Here is an 18,565-nt window from a genome sequence, read left to right as displayed (position 1 = left end):
GATTAATTTGGTGAGAAAATGAACAATAAGACAATGTCTGAGAATAAGAAATCACTGAACATATTTTGCCCGCCTGAAAGTAGTTCTGTTGATGATTATTTTAAAAAATTATTAAATTTATATTAATAGTGCAAATGTTGACGTCATCATTGAACACTTAATGTTGAAATAAACACAAACTCTATCTGAGTAGCCTTTGCCTTGCAGTCATTGTTCTATTTAAGGAGCATTGTGCTGGGGTGACACTGTTTCTCATGTAGTAAAACAAGATTCCAGACATTGAATTGTTCATAACGTGGTGGTAGTGGTGGGAGCACATATGTACAGACAGATGAGATTTGAAAAAGCTATAAATGAACAACAAAGTAGAAGTCAAAAGTAGGGAGCCGTGAATTCCGACTACAGGGTTGGAAATGGCTTCACAGAGGAGAGGAAATCTGAATTAGTTGTGGAGAATTTTTGTAGGGGAAAAATTGGGATCGAGGCCTCCAGGAAGAAGAAGAGCATGGGTAGCTATGATTCTTCAAGGGCACAGTTTTAGGAATTCAGTATGGCTGATCTTAGGGTGTAAAAAGCCAACAGCAGGAGATGAGATGGATCAATTAGGTGGAAGGCAGATATTTCAAACTGCTTTCAAGTCCATATTAAGCCTTAGGTAAGGTCCACACTAAGTTCATTTCTAAATGGTGGACTTTCTCTAATACCTACTGTGGTTTCTTGTCAACCATGTAGTCTGACAATTAAATCATCCTGAACTGGGCGTGTTTTGATAATTGATGTAAACAAATGCTCGCATGATCCTTTTTTATACATTTTACAAGCAGAGTTTTCCTCTCACAATTACAAAGGAAAACTCCCTCCTCGAAACTTGTGATGTGTCCTGACCTTAGAACGTTTAGTTTCTTGGTCTCTAGGGGCTCCTTGGGGGCAAGATGGTTTCAGGGTGGCTGCCAGGTGACCCTTCAGGATGGAGACTATTACGGAGGGCGTGTTAGTGATAGGGATTCATTTCCTCTCTTTGTGATTGGTGGTTGCTGATAGACAGCTTCCTTGGAGAGAGGCAGGCGTCCTTAGACTGAGACACGGGGATCTCTGGCTGGCTCTCTGCCTTTGGGTGGGCCTTGCTCATTGGTCAGTTTCTCTGTGCTGAATAGGTGTCTCAGTTCCTGTCTCCTTTAACCTCAGGGAGGCTGTCTGCCTAGGGAGACTCTTTTCCCTACTGCAGCCTCTTCTTGGTAACAGCTTTATGCAATGACCTTGTCAGAAGTAATACCTCTGGGCTGCATGGTGCTAAATCTCATGCTAGAAGTGGTTTGAAAGAGTTAAGTGCTTAAGTGCTTGTAGATGAGGGGCAGTGATTTAGGGACTGACATTTCTTGGGCTGTCTGGATGTCTTTATAAGGCCTCTGAAGAAAGGTTAGGTACTTGGCAAGTTAATGTTTTATATTCTTTTTATGGATTTTATTTTATATGTTAATATTTGCATCCTATGATGAAAACAGGAAAACATCCCTTGAGTCACGAAGCTTTTTATATTAGTAAGTTTTATATTCTACTTGTCTTTTCCCCTGAGTAGTTGAAACACTTTGGATTTACTCGACATAATGATTGGTCACACAATTATACCTTCTATTATTATTAATTATCCTTATAGTGGTTAGATAGCTGAAAGGAACATTCACGAAGGACCTACATACAGTCGGAGTTGCCTTCACTCAGAGGACCTCATGTGTCAAAAAGAGAAGATTTAAGAGGCTGCTGGAGTGGGGGCCAAAGTTCCTGCTTAACTCTTACATTGAATGTTCCACACACACCTTTAGGGCACTCAGGAATCGGGTGTTAATGGATTAATCATCATAATGGTTGCTTTGAATTTTCTCTGTTTCTTGTACTTTCTCATTTGTAAGATTGTGGGATGTAGGAAGGCAGGAGACTAACTTCCACCAAGTACCTTTTATGTTCCAGTTGTTTTATGTATCTTTTTTTATTCCCAATTATCACTGTACAAATGAGGTATCTTTTTCTATTTTCTATTTTGGGGAGTGACACTCAGTAATAGGCCCAAGGTTACGAATCAGATTAAGAGATGGGCTTGGAATTGGATCCAGGCCTGGCAGATCCAGAGTCAGTGTTTTCACCATTACAGCGCACTGAATTCATACGAGCTGTTGAAGTCTTCAGAGGGAAGAAATGGCATTTTCTTAAAGAAATCTGATTAATTTTGGTTAGTTTTGGCTGATGGTACAGCTAGGAGAATAGCACCGTAGAAGTGATTTGCTCATGACCAAATATATAAGCTATATTATATACATTTTCTTGTTAAATATACTTATCAATAAAACCCATTGCATTTCCAGGGCTTTGTTAGCTGGGTAATAGGAAAAAAACAATAGGTAGGCAAGTTTACTGTTGTTGACATGCCTGATATGATGGTAAAAAGTCTCCCTTAAAATATGAAATACCAGATTGAGGTACCCAAATCCTTTTGAAGTGGGGTTTAAACTCATGCTGAGTGAGTGCCAAGTGAGTTGGAACTTGCAGGATATGCAAATTGCCTTCAATTTAATTTTTATAAAACCATTAAAAAGCATTTCTTAAAGAGGCAAGCGTCCATTTCCCCCACCCAAGAGTTTATAGTCCAAGATATTTTTTTTTCTCTAAATGAATAAAAGAGTTAAAAAGGCATTACTCTCACAAGAGGGTTTGGGAGAGAGTTGCACTTAGGTATTATGAGGGGCTCATTTGTAAACCAGGATCCGGAGTGACTCCGTAAGGTCACAAGACAAGCCCGCCTTGCAGCCGGGGCTGGAGCCGACGTCTCCCACCGCTCCCAGGGAGTCGGCCCATCATCGCAGTTATTAATATACCACTCGCCACTTGCTGCAAGCCATGAACATAAATATTTTGTTGGCATTTTATCTTCACGCTCCTTACGTGCCAGGCTCCCTTTCTTTTCTTCTTTCACAGCCCCTTCTAATAACTCACTCAAGTTCCTGTCTGACCACATTGGCCTTCACTGAGAAAGTCACACGTCACCCTGGCAAGGAACGTGGAAGCATGTGGAGTTTGCATAGTTTCATTTTGATTTGAGGGCCTTTGCTAGACTTCCCGTTTTTTTCTTTTTCTTTTTTTCTTATGTGCTTGTGTCCTAAGGAGGATGGTGGTTAGAAATACACTTAACTACACTAATATTCAATGAGTCTGTGTGCCTGTTAGGAAACAGTAAAGCTGTTTCCCTCTTTAAATAGTTTGTAACCTATGTGTCCACCCAATTTATCACAGGACTGTGGTTTGTTTAGTAAGTGACTGATTGTCACAATCTGAACGCTAGAATGCTAGGTAAAGAATAAGCGTGGGTTGGGTGTCGCCTTTTTGTTATGGCCTCAAGTTAGATGGATTCATCTCAGAACACAACTTTTCTTTGCTGATTACAGATACTCTGCGATTTTTTTTCTTCCGCCTCTATAAGAATATAGAAAATTGTCACAAAACATGAAATAATGTTACGGGAAAACACAGCCAAATTTAAGAAATCTGGCTTAGGGTGCCCTGAAATGTTATTGCTAAATGAATCTTCGAAGAAAATGAATTCCTTTACTGGAACAAAAAGTAATTTATTATGCATTTCATGGGTGTCTGCCAAAAGAGTTACTAGCAATATGAAGATCTAATGGATATGAATTAAATACAATCTGTTAGCTTTGTGTTTAGACCAATTTGTTAATTTTCTCTGAAATTTGAATAATTTTTAAAAAACATCTCCAAAGACAGGTCTTGACAAAAGCGATCATTCATGATTCAGGTACCTACCACATCAGGGCAAGTACTCAAGTGTTTGTGAGCTGAAGCGAAAAGAGATGATTTTATTCACCCCAGATTTTAAGAAAGATTTGAACAAATAACAAGTATTGATTTCAATGTCCTGTTGGAGTCTTTTGAGTAAACAATTCCAAGTCATTACTTTACAATGTTTAAATGATGATTTTACTTGGTGTACCGCCCCTTTTGGTAGCTGTTAGCATGGCATAGTTTTACCGGAGCTGGTGCACAAGCTCCAGAATCATATTTTTATCCTGTTAAACACAGCACGTGAGCAAGTGCTCAGTTGCTTCCGTCGTGTCTGACTCTTTGCGACCCCATGGTCTGTATAGCCTGTCAGGCTCCTCTGTCCATGGGATTCTCCAGGCAAGAATACTGGAGTGCATTGCCATGCCCTCCTCCAGGGAATCTTCCCGACCCAGGGAACGAACCCTTGTCTCCTGCGTCTTCTGCATCACTTGCGGATCCTTTACTACTGAACCACCAGGGAAACGATACTTGTAATTGAAAGCTCTCGTTATGTTTAGTCATCTGATTCATGGTGGAGCCTGAGTATGGTCTGAAGTTTATTCTCTGGGTTCTCGGATTAACAGCTGGAAGGACATAGTCAGGCAGCCAGGCGCTAGCTCCAGCTCTGTGTGTGACTATAGTGAGTTGCCAAGGTTTTGTAAAGCCCCTGTTTTCCTCCCTCTACTAAAGGGGAAAAATAATTCCCACCATCTGGTCCTAGGGAATAGAGTGCAGCGTAAGTGGGAGGTGCCTGCAGATAGCTTTGAAGCTCAAGAAGACTAGCACTGTTTAAATATGACCTTGGAAGTTGATAGTGATGTCCTTTATTTGCATGGCATTTTTTTTTTTTTCCATCCCAAGACATTACACATAAATCTTTACTTTCTTCATGGAGGGAATTTAGAGACATAAAGCTGTTATGTTAACAAAGTAACTGTGTTTAAATACTTTTATTTCCCTGATAGCAACGATTTTTCATTTTGTTGTGATTCTTAGCAGTGTCATAATGTTTGCTTACCTTTTTTTTTTTTTTTCCCATAATGCTTTCTTGTCAGTGTTGCTGGGTTCATGGACTGCTGTCCATTTTGTCCAGCGGAGATGGCCAGAGCAGGGGACTCATCCAAGCTCCTATAGCTAATTTTTATCTTGCCACAAGATCTTTTACCACTGAATTTGACTAAAGTCATCCATTTTGGTTCATTTCAGAAGATAAACCTTTTCTTCAGGAGGCCAGTGACTTCAAGTTGTGGGACAAACCCTTTTTTTCCCTACAATTTAGATTTGTAGCAGGTTGGCCAAAAAGATAGTTCGGATTTTTCCGTAACATCTTATGGAAGCTATGGGAAAAAAACAAAGGAACTTTTTGGCCAACTCAGTACATCAGGATCTTACTGATAAACCCAGGGTCCTTGTAAACTTGGGGCCACGCCTTCATCACAACATGCTGGCTGTTTTTATGTATGGACGTGTAAAACAGTTTGCTCCTTGCCCAGAGTAGAGTGTGTCTATAGAAGAATTCTTATCCTCCTTAAGAATAGCAGCGTTTAGCCTATGGATGTAACCCGGCCAACTCAGGCCCGGAAGGGGGAAGAGGGCTCCAGGCGGGTGGCTGATAAACTCTTCTCAGTAAGGAATTTGTTTGCTAAATTACAAAGAAATAAACTCTTCTGCAAAACACTGAGTTGGGTCATCGGCTGAGGTGACCGTTGACACTCTCTTCTTGAGCTTTGTTGAGCAGTTGTGGGAGAATCCGAGGTTTTGTCCTGGTGGAGACAGAACCTGTGTGTGTTTGTGTAACTTCCTTGTGTCACCTCCGCAACTGTCAACTGGGTCACTTTTGTGTCTGGCCCCTCTTCCCTCCATCCAAACTGGAATGACCATGGAAGCTAAGGTTTGTCCTAAAGTGTTTCTACTTTTGCTGAAACATACACTTAAGTTTTTCTTCTTTTTTTTTTCTTTTGAGGAAGGTTGCTGTGAAGCACCACAGGGTCTAACCTAGAGGTTATGAAAGCAGTCTGGGCTAAGTGGCTCTATTTGTGTCTGACTCTTTGCAACTCTATGGGCTAGAGAGCCCACCAGGTGCCTCTGTCCATGAGATTCTTCAGGCAAGAATGCTGGAGTGGATTGCTGTGCCCTCCTCCAGGGGATCTTCCCAATCCAGGGATCGAACCCACATCTCTTCCATCTACCTGCATTATTGTTTAGTTGCTGAGTACCCCACTCTATCGGAGAAGGCAATGGCAAGCCACTCCAGTACTCTTGCCTGGAAAATCCCATGGACGGAGGAGCCTGGTAGGCTGCAGTCCGTGGGGTCGCTATGGGTTGGACATGACTGAGCGACTTCACTATCACTTTTCACTTTCACACATTGGAGAAGGAAATGGCAACCCACTCCAGTGTTCTTGCCTGGAGAATCCCAGGGATGGGGGAGCCTGGTGGGCTTCCGTCTATGGGGTCACACAGAGTCGGACACGACTGAAGTGACTTAGCAGCAGCAGCAACCCCACTCTGTGACCCCATGAACTGTAGCCTGCCAGGCTCCTCTGCCCATGGGGATTTTCTAGGCAAGAATACTAGGGTGGGTTGCCATTTCCTCCTCAAGAGGATCTTCCCGATCCAAGGATCCAGAGTCTCCTGCTAGGCAGGTGGATTCTTTACCATGAGCCACCTGGGAAACCGTAGCAGAGAAGACAGCTTTGGCAGTGAGGGGTGGCTGGCTTCCCCTCACCCAGAAAATAGCTGTAACCACAGCTTACTTAGAGGTGTAGGAAGGAGAGACCAGACACCATGGAAGCTGACAGCTTGAATCCACGCTGAGGAGGCAGTGTGATCATCTTCAAAGTCCTGTGCTCTGGGAATGGTCACACTTCCCTCAACCTGTCTGGGATGCTGGGTTTGTTTCTCCAGATCAGCCCATTCCTTTTTGGTTTTCTTCCTCAAAAATAAAATTTATAATTCACAAGCAAGAGAACCTCTGTCATTCTCCTGGAAAGGCTGTGTCTTTTGAGGGTTCCCTTTGCTCTGACATGTCACCTTTCCAGGACTGCTCCCTCAGTACCGTAGGAGGCTTTCTCTGGGCCTGCCTATTATGGGATGTGATGAGTAAAGGAAGAGAGAACTGACGTGGTTGTTGGGTCTGACTCTTGCGACCCCATGGACTGGAGCCCGCCAGGCTCCTCTACCCGTGGGGATTCTCCAGGCAAGAATGCTGCAATGGGTTGCCATTTTCTTCTCCAGGGGATTTTCCCAGCCCAGGGGTGGAACCCTGGTCTCCTGCATTCCTGGTGGTCTCTTTATTGACTGAGCCACCAGGGAAGTCCTGGCGAGCCCCAGTGTGAGTGGATGCCACTGGGCATCCAGTGGAGGAGCTCACCAAGTCAGAAATCCTCGACTTTGCAGATCTGTGTCTGAAAATGAGCGAAGGCTTTTCTCACGGGAAAACAGTCTGGGTGAGCCAGAAATCACTGTGTCGCCTCACAGGCCAGGGGAGATTTTCCGTGTTCGCGTCTGCAGCTGCTACTTGTCCCTAAATTAATTTATTCCTGTAGGAGGTGGGGTGTCCGGCTGGTTGCTCTGGGTCCCCCATCTGACCTGGCCTGCTTTTCAGTGCTAAGCCTGGCCTGGGTCGGGGCTGATAACACATTCTTTGAACAGGAAGTGCCTCCATTTTCAGTCTGTGGGAGGGTGGAGGCCGATAAGCTGGGAGTGGAAACACAGAACAGATTTCTGCTCCACCCTCGGGTTGCACTTTGATCAGAGAAAGAGCCAGGACCTGGGCTGGCCAGGCTGCCTCCCAGAGGAGGAAGGATGGGTCGGCTGTGGGCGTCCGGAGTGCTCTCTCCTGCTTTTGTTCAGGAACTTTTGGGGGATTATGCTGGTTTAGGTTAGTGACGTGCCTGCTTTGAGATGTCTGTGTACTGATCCTTTAAGGGATTTAAGTAGATGTGAGAAAACCTTAACTGGTTGACAGTTATACTTTGTGTGTGTGTGTGTGCTGGGTCCAGGGTCATAATACGTTATCTCTGATTTTCTCCCCAAATAGAACTGATTCTCTTTTTTTTCCCTTTTAACTTTTATTTAAAAACTTTTTATTTTGTTTTGCTGATTATAGAGAGTCTTTCCTGGTAGCTCAGCTGGTGAAGAATCTGCCTGCAGTGCAGGAGACCTCAGTTCAATTCCTGAGTTGGGAGGATCCCGTGGAGAAGGGAAAGCCTGCCCACTCCAGTATTCTGGCTTGGAGAATTCCATGGACTGTATAGTCCATGGGGTCACAAAGAGTCGGACACGATTGAATGACTTTCCCTTTCATAGCTGATTAACAGTGTTGTGATAGTCTCAGGTGAACAGTGAAGGGACTCAGCCATACATGTACCCATTCTCCTCCAAACTTCCCTCCCATCCAGGCTGCCACATAACACTGAGCAGAGCTCCCTGTGCTATAAAGGAGGTCCTTGTTGGTTATCCATTTTATTTTATTTATTTATTTTTTACATTTTAGTGATCTAGTAGGGGGATAATTTTATTTTTTATTTTTTTATTGGAGGCTAATTATTTTACAATATTATATTGGTGGTTTTGCCATACATTGACATGAATCTGCCCCGGGTGTATATGAGTTCCCCTTTCTGAACCCCCCTCCCACCTCCCTCCTCTCCTTATCCTCCCTCTGGGTCATCCCCGCACACCAGCACTGAGCATCCTGTATCATGCATTGACCCTGAACTGGCGATTCGTTTCACATATGCTAATATACATGTTTCAATGCCATTCTCCCAAATCATCCCACCCTCACCCTCTCCCACAGAGTCCCAAAGACTGTTCTATACATCTGTGTCTCTTTTGCTGTCTCTTATACACGGTTATCATTGCATCTTTCTAAATTCCATATATATGCGTTAGTATACTGTATTGGTGTTTTTCTTTCTGGCTTACTTCATTATGTATTCCAGTTTCATCCACCTCATTAGAACTGATTCAAATGCATTCTTTTTAATGGCTGAGTAATACTCCATTGTGTATATGTACCAAAGCTTTCTTATCCATTCGTCTGCAGAAGGACATCTAGGTTGCTTCCATGTCCTCGCTATTATAAACAATGCTGCAATGAACATTGGAGTACATGTGTCTCTTTCAATTCTGGTTTCCTCAGTGTGTATGCCCAGGAGTGCTATTGCTGGATCTGGTTATCCATTTTAAATATAGCAGTGTGTACATGTCCATCCCAAACTCCCTAACTATCTCGTCCCCCATCCCTCCGACCAGCAAACATAATAAACTGCTTTTAGAGGCAGCTTGCATATGCCCAGTGAGGGGAAGATACTTAACATGACAACGTGACAAGCCAGGTTTCTTAAGAAGGAGAGTTACGCCAGTTCTAGACTTCTTCTGCAGGTAGATGCCAGTTTCAAGAGCTCAGGTTATGCTGATGGGCCCAACTGTGTACTCTGTGATGTTTTTAGGTACCTGAAACTGTGTTTCACACGTGCGTGACTGGCCAGGCTCCAGTCTATGCCAGGTGGTGTGGAGGTGACTTCGGGTGTGTGGGGGCTCTTCTGATCCTCCCTCCATTCTGATTCCTCCCTGTTTTTCATGCTACTTTATGACTGTCTAGCCTGGCTCATTTCTCAAGCGCTGGTGCCTTGTGTTTCCAGACCTAATGTCTTCCACTCTCCCCCAGAGTTAGACTGCACTGTGCCCCTCCATTAAAATATCCAAAAGGAAGCTATAGATGGCTAATAATAGGTTGGGCCCTCTCAGGAGGCCCTCACCCCCTCACCTGGGTTCTCTTGAAATACCTATGTATGCCCCTGGATAAGTTGTAGAATTTCTTTCCTGTGGTTTTTCGATTAACATTGCATTACAGGATTTTCCCCATTTTGCTACATTATCTTATTAGGTTCAATAATTGCATAATTGTTCACTGAGTGGATATCCCTTGCTTCCGACTATCCCCATATTATGAGACATTAGATTATTTCCATGGTTTCCACTATTATAATAACCCTGCAATGGATGTCTTCCTGTGGGGCGTCTTTGCCTCCCTTTGAATTCTTTCCTTGTAATCCATTTCCAGAAGTGAAATAACAGCACTCAGAAAGGTATAAAGTTCTTCAAGGGTTCTGCTAACTGCCTTCTAAGGCTAGTGCCAGAGTGTAGCCCCACCAATCAGGGATGGAGGCGTCTGGCATTATCTATCCCATCTGATCTCATCACGATCTCATTATGTATCATGACGTAAAATTTCAGTTTTTTTAAATTGAGGTATGATTGACATGGAAAAAAATGCTGTGCATTGCCACATTCCTTGCTTAAATAGTATGTGATAAGTGAAAGTGATAGTCACTTAGTCGTGTCTGACTCTTTGAGACTCCGTGGATTGTAGCCATCCAGGCTCCTCTGTCCATGGGATTCTCCAGGCAAGAATACTGGAGTGGGTTGCCTTTCCCTTCTCAAGGGGAATCTTCCTGACCCAGGGATGAAACCCAGGTCTCCTGCATTGCAGGCAGATTATTTACCATCTGAACTACCAGGGAAGCCCTTAAATAGTATATCCTCATTTAAAAATCAAGTTTCTCAAACCTTGGGCACAAGTACTTATTTTATTATTTTTCTCGCAGGTAACAGATATTGCTTTTGATTTCAAAGGAGTTGATGTGTTTTTTTCTGGAGCACATCACCCATGTAATTTGGGATTTGCTTACCATGTAACTTGCCATATAACATTTTTGTCTGAACAAAGAAGACAATAAGCATTTCAATAGTAGCTTTTAGGACTGTTGTTCAGGTGTAAGAATAATATTCAGGGTATTAATATTTCTTTGATGCAGCTTATTTGATAAAGGGCCAGTGAGCCTTTTGAAGGGGTGCAGGAGGGCCTGGCTTTCTTCCTGAGGAGAGCCGTCATCGATGATTAGAATAATGTCCTGGTTGAAGTGAACTTAACTATGGCTGAGTTCTTAAGGCTGCTCCCACCCATCCATGGCTGCAAATTGCCTGGCAAAGAATGACATTGGGGAGATTCCATTAGGTTCATGCTCCTTCACCTTAATAACAGAATTCTCAGAGTAGCATAGGGCTTCCCTGTGGCTCAGATGGTAAAGAATCTGCCTGCAATGCAGGAGACAAAGGTTCGATCCTTGATCTGGGAAGATTCCCCTGGAGGAAGGAATGGGCTACCCACTTGTATTCTTGCCTGGAGAATTCCATGGACTGTAGCCCACCAGGTTCCTCTACAGGGAGGCCATAGTCCATGGGGTCGAAAAGAGTTGGACACGACTAAGCGACTAACACTTTTTCACAGTAGCATGCATGTACTCAGTCTTGACTATTGTCAGAGACAAGGGCTTTCTTTATATATTCTAATTTAACCCTTGCAACAATCTCCTGATGTAGCTGCCTGTTTATTTCTGTTTTCCAGGTGAGGAAACTGAGAAAGTTCTAGGTCAGACTTTCCAGTTTCCCTCTCCCACAGCCTCTTCTGACGCGTTGCTTCATGTCCTTCCCTTTCAGCCGTCTTGTCTTGCTAGCAGGCCTCCCCACATCCTGCATTCTTCCAATTTTGAACACCCTTTCCTCACCCACAACAATAGCTTCCCTTGAAGGAATGTTTAACATGGCAAGGGATTCTGACGTGTCTGCAAACATTAGCTCACTTAATTGTCGTGAACATACTTAGAGGTAGGGCTGGTTTCCTGAGGAGGAGGCTTAGGAGGTGGGTGGCTGAAACCAGGGTAGAACTGGAAAGCCAAAGCTGTGCAGGCTGTCTGCGGCTGTCCCCAAGGTATCCTTTCTTTGCAATTCCTCTTCCGACCTCTTCTTCCACCTTCCTGTCTCAGACAGTCATAAACTTATGACAGCTGTCGAGCGGTCTTACTTTTGAGTGCATCTGTCCTGGTTTCCCCATACAACCTGGGAGCGACTGTCTCTGGGGCTCACGGCCCCGCTGTCTGACTCTGATGTGCTTTGCTCATGTCGCTGGTTGTGACTTGTGACAGCACGGCACATCTGGCCATTTGAGGTGAGCTGCTTCCTGGGCCAGTCTAGACACCCCTTCATTCCAGAAAACAGCACTTGCTGCGGTAAAGTCAGATTTGTCAGATAAATGCGAAGAAAATGCTTTTTGGGGAGAATAGGTAGGTAATATAAAATGGGATATGACAGTTGTGTACAAGGGACCTCACTCTGCTAGTTGTATGAGAGCTCTTTTCTAAAATGAATAGCATCCTTTTATGTATTTTTTGGGGGTTAAGTCTGGATCCATGGTTAGTTTGCTTATAGCTGAGGTTTTCTAAAAGGAGTTACCATATCTGTGCATGCATGCTCAGTCGCTTCAGTCATGTCTGACTCTTTGCAGCCCCATGGACTGTAGCCCACCTGACTCCTCTGTCCATGGAATTCTCCAGGCCAGAATACTGGAGTGGTTGCTGTGCCCTCCTCCAGGAGATCTTCCCGACCCAGGGATCAAACCAGGATCTCCTGCATCGTAGTTGGATTGTTTACCCCCGAGCCACCTGGGAAGGCCACCACATTTGTATGCGTATGTGAATCCATAGCTTTAGTTTGTTTAACAGGGTTATTTCATCTATTTCACAAGAACCTACTTAAAATATTAGACATCTCAATGAGTTTGTGAAACTTCCTCTTTTTAAGGCACCCAGAGCCCTTTGTTTACATCTTTAAGCTTATGTTATTTAAAAAGAGGTTTTGGTGGGGTGTGCTGTTGCTGGATTTTCACAAACCTTCATTTTTTGCCAGGGAGGAGAAGGATTGCTTAGCTGTGGAGGGGCTGGTTTCGGTCTATCCAGCTGGGGGGAAGGTCCATGGTCGGACTTGCTGCAGTCCTGCCTCTTGGTCCCACACAGTTATTCTGAGAATTCGAGACAAAATCAGATCTTCTCCAGAGAGGAGAGGGTAGGACTGCATCCACTTCCAGGCCCCTGAGTGGAGCCAGGGACACTCTGGGAAACTTCCATTTATTTGTTCTGTGTCTGGTGCCCTGTGTTTCTGTGAAGTGGATGTAACATCAACTTGGCCAGAGAGATGAATGTTTTAGGATTTAATGGGCTTGTGAATGTAAAAAAGAAATGCTTTGAAAAGTGCAAGATGTTCTACCTGTGTTAAAAAAACAAATATATGGTAGTTTATGGAAACCCTGAAATTCAGAAGAAATACCAGGCTTCCCTGGTGGCTCAGTGGGAAAGAATTCACCTGACAATGAAGGAAATGCGGGTTTGATCCCTGGGTTGGGAAGATCCCCTGGAGAAGGAAATGCAACCCACTCCAGTATTCTTGCCTTAAAAATTCCATGGACAGAGGAGCCTTGTGAGACCATGGGATCCCAAAAGTCGGCCATGACTTAATGACTAAACAACTGCAGTACTTTAGAAGGAGGACAAACTGATTTAAAAGTATATGAATTTGGTTATATATATATATATTAAAAAAGTCAGATGCAACTGTTTTCTCAAACCATGGTCTAAACATGATTTTAGTTATTTTGATTTTACTAAATTATATCATGTTTCCTATTTGACTTTTTTAATTCGGGTGGAAGGAATGAAATGAGAAAAATGACCTTTTGCTTCAAGAAATAATTGTCATGATCATGACAGATATAAGATGCTAGCATTTTCTTTATCATGTGGCCTGCTTCAAACATGACCTGTTCTTCTTGGGAAGAATTAAAGCCTGTGTATGCATGGGTTAATTTTCCGTGAAGTCAGTGCCCAAAAATTTCATTTATCAGGCCTTGCTGAACTATGTGTCTTTTCCTTCTTAGACTTTAATAGACCTGCTAAGCCTCATGGTTCTGCTGTGTGTGTGTATGTATGTGTGTGTGTGTGTGTCCATGCAGTGCTCTGCACTTTCTCTTTTGCAGAGATTAGACTGAGCGGGCATCCTTAGGGCCTGTGGACCTATGTGGTGTGGTTTGTTTCACTGTCAGAGATCTGAGCATTTGGCACTTTTTACAAATAGGCTGCCTCCAGTTCCCCTTCCTACCTGTGTCCATGCAGATCTTGCCGGGTGGTTCCTGCCATGAGCTAATAACATGAGCAGGAGGCTGATTCTAAGAGCTGAAATCACCAGGGTTGGGTCAAGGGCATCTCACTGCCCAGTGAGCAGCTCTGCTGGCTAGTCTACCATCTCGATTGTCTCTCCCTGACATATTTTTTTAAAAATAATAATTTCATATATTTTTTATTATATATTATATATTTTATTATATATTATATATATATGCTGCAAGGGCTTCTGTATAGTTGTGGCGAGCGACGGCTACTCTCTAGTTTCGGTGCTTGGGCTTCTCACTGCGGTGGCTTTTCTTGTTGAAACACAGGCTCTGGGGCACGCGGGGTTCCGTAGTTGCGGCTCCTGGGTTCTAGAGCACAGGCTCAGTAGTTGAGGCGCACAGTCTTAATCGCTCCGCTGCAAGTGGGATCTTGCTGGATCAGGAATTGAACCCGCGTCTCCTGCACTGGCGGTGGATTCTTTACCACTGAGCCCCCACCAGGGAAGCCCTGCCTGACACATTTATCGGTAACTGTGTCTCCCCTTCTCTCTGTCCCTCTTCCACCAGGCAGGCGGCTCGGTGATGTCTGGTGCCGGGGACAGCGCCAACCCCGAGAACAGCGAGCTCAAGTACTCAGGTCAAGATGGGCTGTACATCGGTGTCAGCCTGGCCTCGCCGGCCGAAGTCACGCCGTCGGTGAGGCAGGATTCCTGGTGCGCCCTGGCCCTGGCCTGAGCTGCCGCGGGGACCAGAGGACAACGCTGCCGGCCCGCGGGACCGCCTTCACGGATCCTCTTGGCAAGCGTCCGGACTGGGCCGAGGATGCTGACCAGACATCTTCCTCTGATACATGAGTTCTGTGCCTTTATTTGAAAGAGATGACTCTTCCGAGAGGCTTGCTCTGCCTTACCCCCGGGGCCCTGTCTCGAAGACCCAGGGAGAAGAGGGACCGCCTCTCCAGGGAAGGACCGGGGCACCCCGCAGCGTCCCTGGCCATGGTGGCCACTTCCAGGCAGCTGGTCTCTGGGTGGGCCAGGGGATTGAATGTCCATCGTGCCACGTGCAGAAACCGGAACTACGCCCTGGGCCTTGCCTGCCGTGGAATATCGAAAGAGATTTTTAAACCAAAGTTTTATGTGTATTGCCCCAAATCATGTGCTTCTTCTGATCGGTTTTGGTTATTCCAGAATTTCTCCGCCCCCTTTCCACAGCCCCCTTCCCTGATTTCCCACGCGTTCATGGAGAAGATCCTTCGTTTGGTACACACCTCCGGAGGCTGAGTCGGTTCTTGAGGTCTCTTCAAAAATATCACTCGGTTTGCAGGACTGCATCGAAACTGTAATATACACTGTGACTGATGTTTCTCAAAGTTCACATTGTGCGACTGACCCGAAGTCAGTTCGAATTTGTAAACAGGGTAGCAAACAAAAGATATTTTTCTTCCATGTAAACAATAATTTTTTTAAAAAGTGCAATTTGCGTTGCAGCAATCAGTGTTAAATCATTTGCATAAAAGATTTAACAACATTTTTTATAATGAATGTAAACATTTTAACTTAATGGTACTTAAATAATTTAAAAGAAGAAAATGTAAACTTAGACATTTTTATGCTTCTTTTACAACTACATCCCATTTCTCTATTTCCAGTTGTGAAAAACATATTTCAAGAACAAATCTTCTCTCAGGTAAATTGCCTTTATCCACTTGTTAAGAATTTTTGTATAAGAACACCAGTATCGCCCCTTTATTTCACTGTGGAATATGTGCTGGAAAAATGGCAACAAAACTTTACTACCTAACAGATAACATTTGTAAATATTTTAGGCATCTGTACACACCATGATGAAGTCTCTGTAGTGTGACTAACCCACAGGCAGGTTGGTTTACGTTAATTTTGTTAAAAAATGGGATGTCATATGGAAACCTATTTCACCAGAGTTTTAAAAATAAAAAGGGTATTGTTTTGTCTTCTGTACAGTGAATTCCTTCCCTTGTAGTTTCATTTTGATACTGTGTATGGCTATAGACATTCGTATAAAGCAAGTACATGTGATATTTGCAAATGGTCTTACAGACTTTCAATGAATTGTCCTCTTGGAGCTGTTTTATACCTTGACTTGTCTGAAGTTGCCGCATGGTGTCAAGTTTCCACTTTCGTTGCATTGAGGACAATTTTATAAGTGAAAAAGACCCAGTATTATATGACACTATCTGTGATTATAAACATTGTGTTTAGGATCAGGCCTTAAAAACATTGAAAAAGTCCAGAGTTTCTTTTCCACTGAATGAAATATACTCTGTGGCCCAGAGACAGAGGATTTACTTCCTAGTTCCTCTCTTTTACAGAGTTTTGTGACATCTCCAAGCTCACGTGAAGTTATGTCTTTATACTCAGCAGAAGATAGAAAATGATTTGAGCAGCCTCTCTTTTTTTACATTGCAGCATGGGTTTCAATTGGGAGGCTGTTTTACAACACAAAATGATAGCCTTTCATTTTGGCTCCCTAAACATGACGCCTTTGTAAATCATGTACTGATCACAGCCAGTCTGTGGGGTCTAGTCTGAACCAGGAGAAGGGAAGTCTTCTTTTGTGGTGGGGTGTTGCTTGAAGCCAGATGCAGGCCTGGGATGTGTGTGTGTAGGGGGGAGAAGTCAGTGAAGTGAAGCTTGTACCCTGATACCCTATGATGGGCGGGGACAGTGGTTAAGAGAGTGAGGTCTGGAGTGAGACCACGAGGTTTCAAGTCACTGCTCTGCAAGGAGAGCTTGGTGACCTTGGACAAGCTACCCAGCTTTCATTTTCCTCATAACATAAGGCATGTGGTGGCACTAGTAGTAAAGAAACTGGAGGAGACATAAGAGATGCGGGTTTGATCCCTAGGTCGAGAAGATCCCCTGGAGGACGGAATGGCAACCCACTCCAGTAATCTGGCCTGGGAAGTCCCATGAACAGAGAAGCCTGGTGGGCTACAGTCCGTAGGGTCGCAGAGTAGGATGTGACTGAAGCGACTTAACATACACACACATGTAACTCATAGGACTGCGATAACCCATGTGAAGTGCCTAGTACATAGCTGGCAGCGTGTGAACTTGACATTGAAGGCAGGGCGTGAGCTTTTAGCTGTGCATGCGTGTTCTGGATGCCTCACTCCAGATGGTGCTACTCCAAATGGAGTGCTACCCACTCCACTATTCTTGGGCTTTTCTTGTGACTCAGCTGGTAAAGAATCTGCCTGCAATGCAGATTGCAGATTGGGAAGATCCCCTGGAGAAGGGAAAGGCTACCCATTCCTGTATTTTGACCTGGAGAATTCCATGGACTGTATAGTCCATGGGGTCACAAAGAGTCGGACACAACTGAGCGACTTTCACTTTCACTCCATATGGGGTACCTGAAGTTTATGGTCAGTGAGGGTCATGTCCCTTGGCTTACCTGCACTTTTGAACAAAGTGGGGCAGAGTGGAATGAGGGATTCCCCCTGCCTCTCCTCAGCTGAGGTGGCTGGTGGCAGAGATGGACACTTCAGAAATATTAGTCTGGGTTCTGCTGATTGTTTTGTGGACCTGGTATGGTCTGACAGCAGAAGAAAATTACCCCCACTGGCTCATTCTTTTTCCCCTTCCTCTTCTTACAGTTCTCATTACCTTGAGTGCTTTCTGGTGGGTTGGGAGATGTTCAAGTTAATATGCTTTGATTGGAAAATGAATTTTTCTTACAGAGTCTTCCAGAGGATCTTTTTTTTCTGGGGATGGTCTCAAATATTGCTCCTTCTAATCCTAAGATACCAGTTAGGTTCTAAAGTGCCGCTTCTTTAAAAAAAAAACAAAAACAAAAACAAAGGGGAAGGAGCTCATGAAATATAAGGGGCAGAAAGAGTGGGAAAGGGCTTCTTGTAGCCTGTCCTAACACAATGTACTCCCCTAATCTGGCCTTTTTGGTGATAACTTGCTTACATGTAATTGTTTAAAGCAGACGTTTGGTAGTTTCTTTTAAGTACACAAATTCAGCACTCTCCCCTAAAGTATAACCTACAAATTCAAGTCATTTCATACTAGGGAGTACATTTAAATACAAGGTGCGCTTCAGTTTAAAGAATCCTCAGACTCCCTTACTGAGCATCGCAAATTTATGTCCTCTGTCACCCTTGGCTGAGTTCAGGCCATCTTACATAACTGAGGGCTCTGTCTGGGGGTCTGTCTTCAGGGTCACTTCGTGTTGTTTCCTGGGGCCTATGGAGGGAGCCGTTCATTTTCCCCTGCAAATAAATTAACTTCTTGCTCATGGGAAACGTTTTCTCCAGTCCTTGGAAATCCGATGTAGTTTCAGATCAGAAATAAATTTGACTGTTGGGAGGGTGATACAGTCAGCCTTTGGCTCAGCCGTATTCCAGGCTGCTCTCCTTTTGTGTCAGTGTGGTGGCTCTCGTGTCTACCTGCATTGTCCACCAGGGTCTTTGGATCCCTGTGACTCTGAGAAGGTGTGTGGACAGAGGGTGGGAGGGCAGAGCAGAGATCAAATGTTTTTTCAGAACAAGGCAGCTCAGAATAATTAAAATGCATTGTTTCTGGGTTGAAATAGCATATCAGTTTGGCGACACTGGTTACCTTCTGTTGTTTGGATGCTCCGATGGACCATCAGATGTGACTTGGATTATTTAAAAGGAGAAACAAATATTAATAAACTTGCTAGGCCAGATCTTTCAAAACACAGTCTGTGGGTAAAAAT

General features: G+C 44.0%; 1 protein-coding gene across 3 annotated transcripts in view; it reads left to right on the top strand.

Moving 5' to 3' along the window:
- The window catches only part of GATA6 (GATA binding protein 6), a 33,050-nt gene extending 17,235 nt beyond the window's left edge, over window positions 1–15,815 (top strand). For all 3 annotated transcript variants that reach the window (XM_055417107.2, XM_055417108.2, XM_055417109.2), the window contains exon 7: window positions 14,405–15,815. In XM_055417107.2, coding sequence (XP_055273082.1) covers window positions 14,405–14,572 — 168 coding nt within the window. In that variant the 3' untranslated portion in view covers window positions 14,573–15,815. The remainder of the gene's footprint in view (window positions 1–14,404) is intronic.
- Window positions 15,816–18,565: the final 2,750 nt, after the last annotated feature.

This window comes from Moschus berezovskii, chromosome 28 (genome assembly GCF_049115385.1).
Source record: "Moschus berezovskii isolate FMDL1 chromosome 28, NW_MosBer_1.0, whole genome shotgun sequence".
Lineage (NCBI taxonomy): Eukaryota > Metazoa > Chordata > Mammalia > Artiodactyla > Moschidae > Moschus > Moschus berezovskii.
This window is presented reverse-complemented; position numbering and strand designations above follow the sequence as displayed.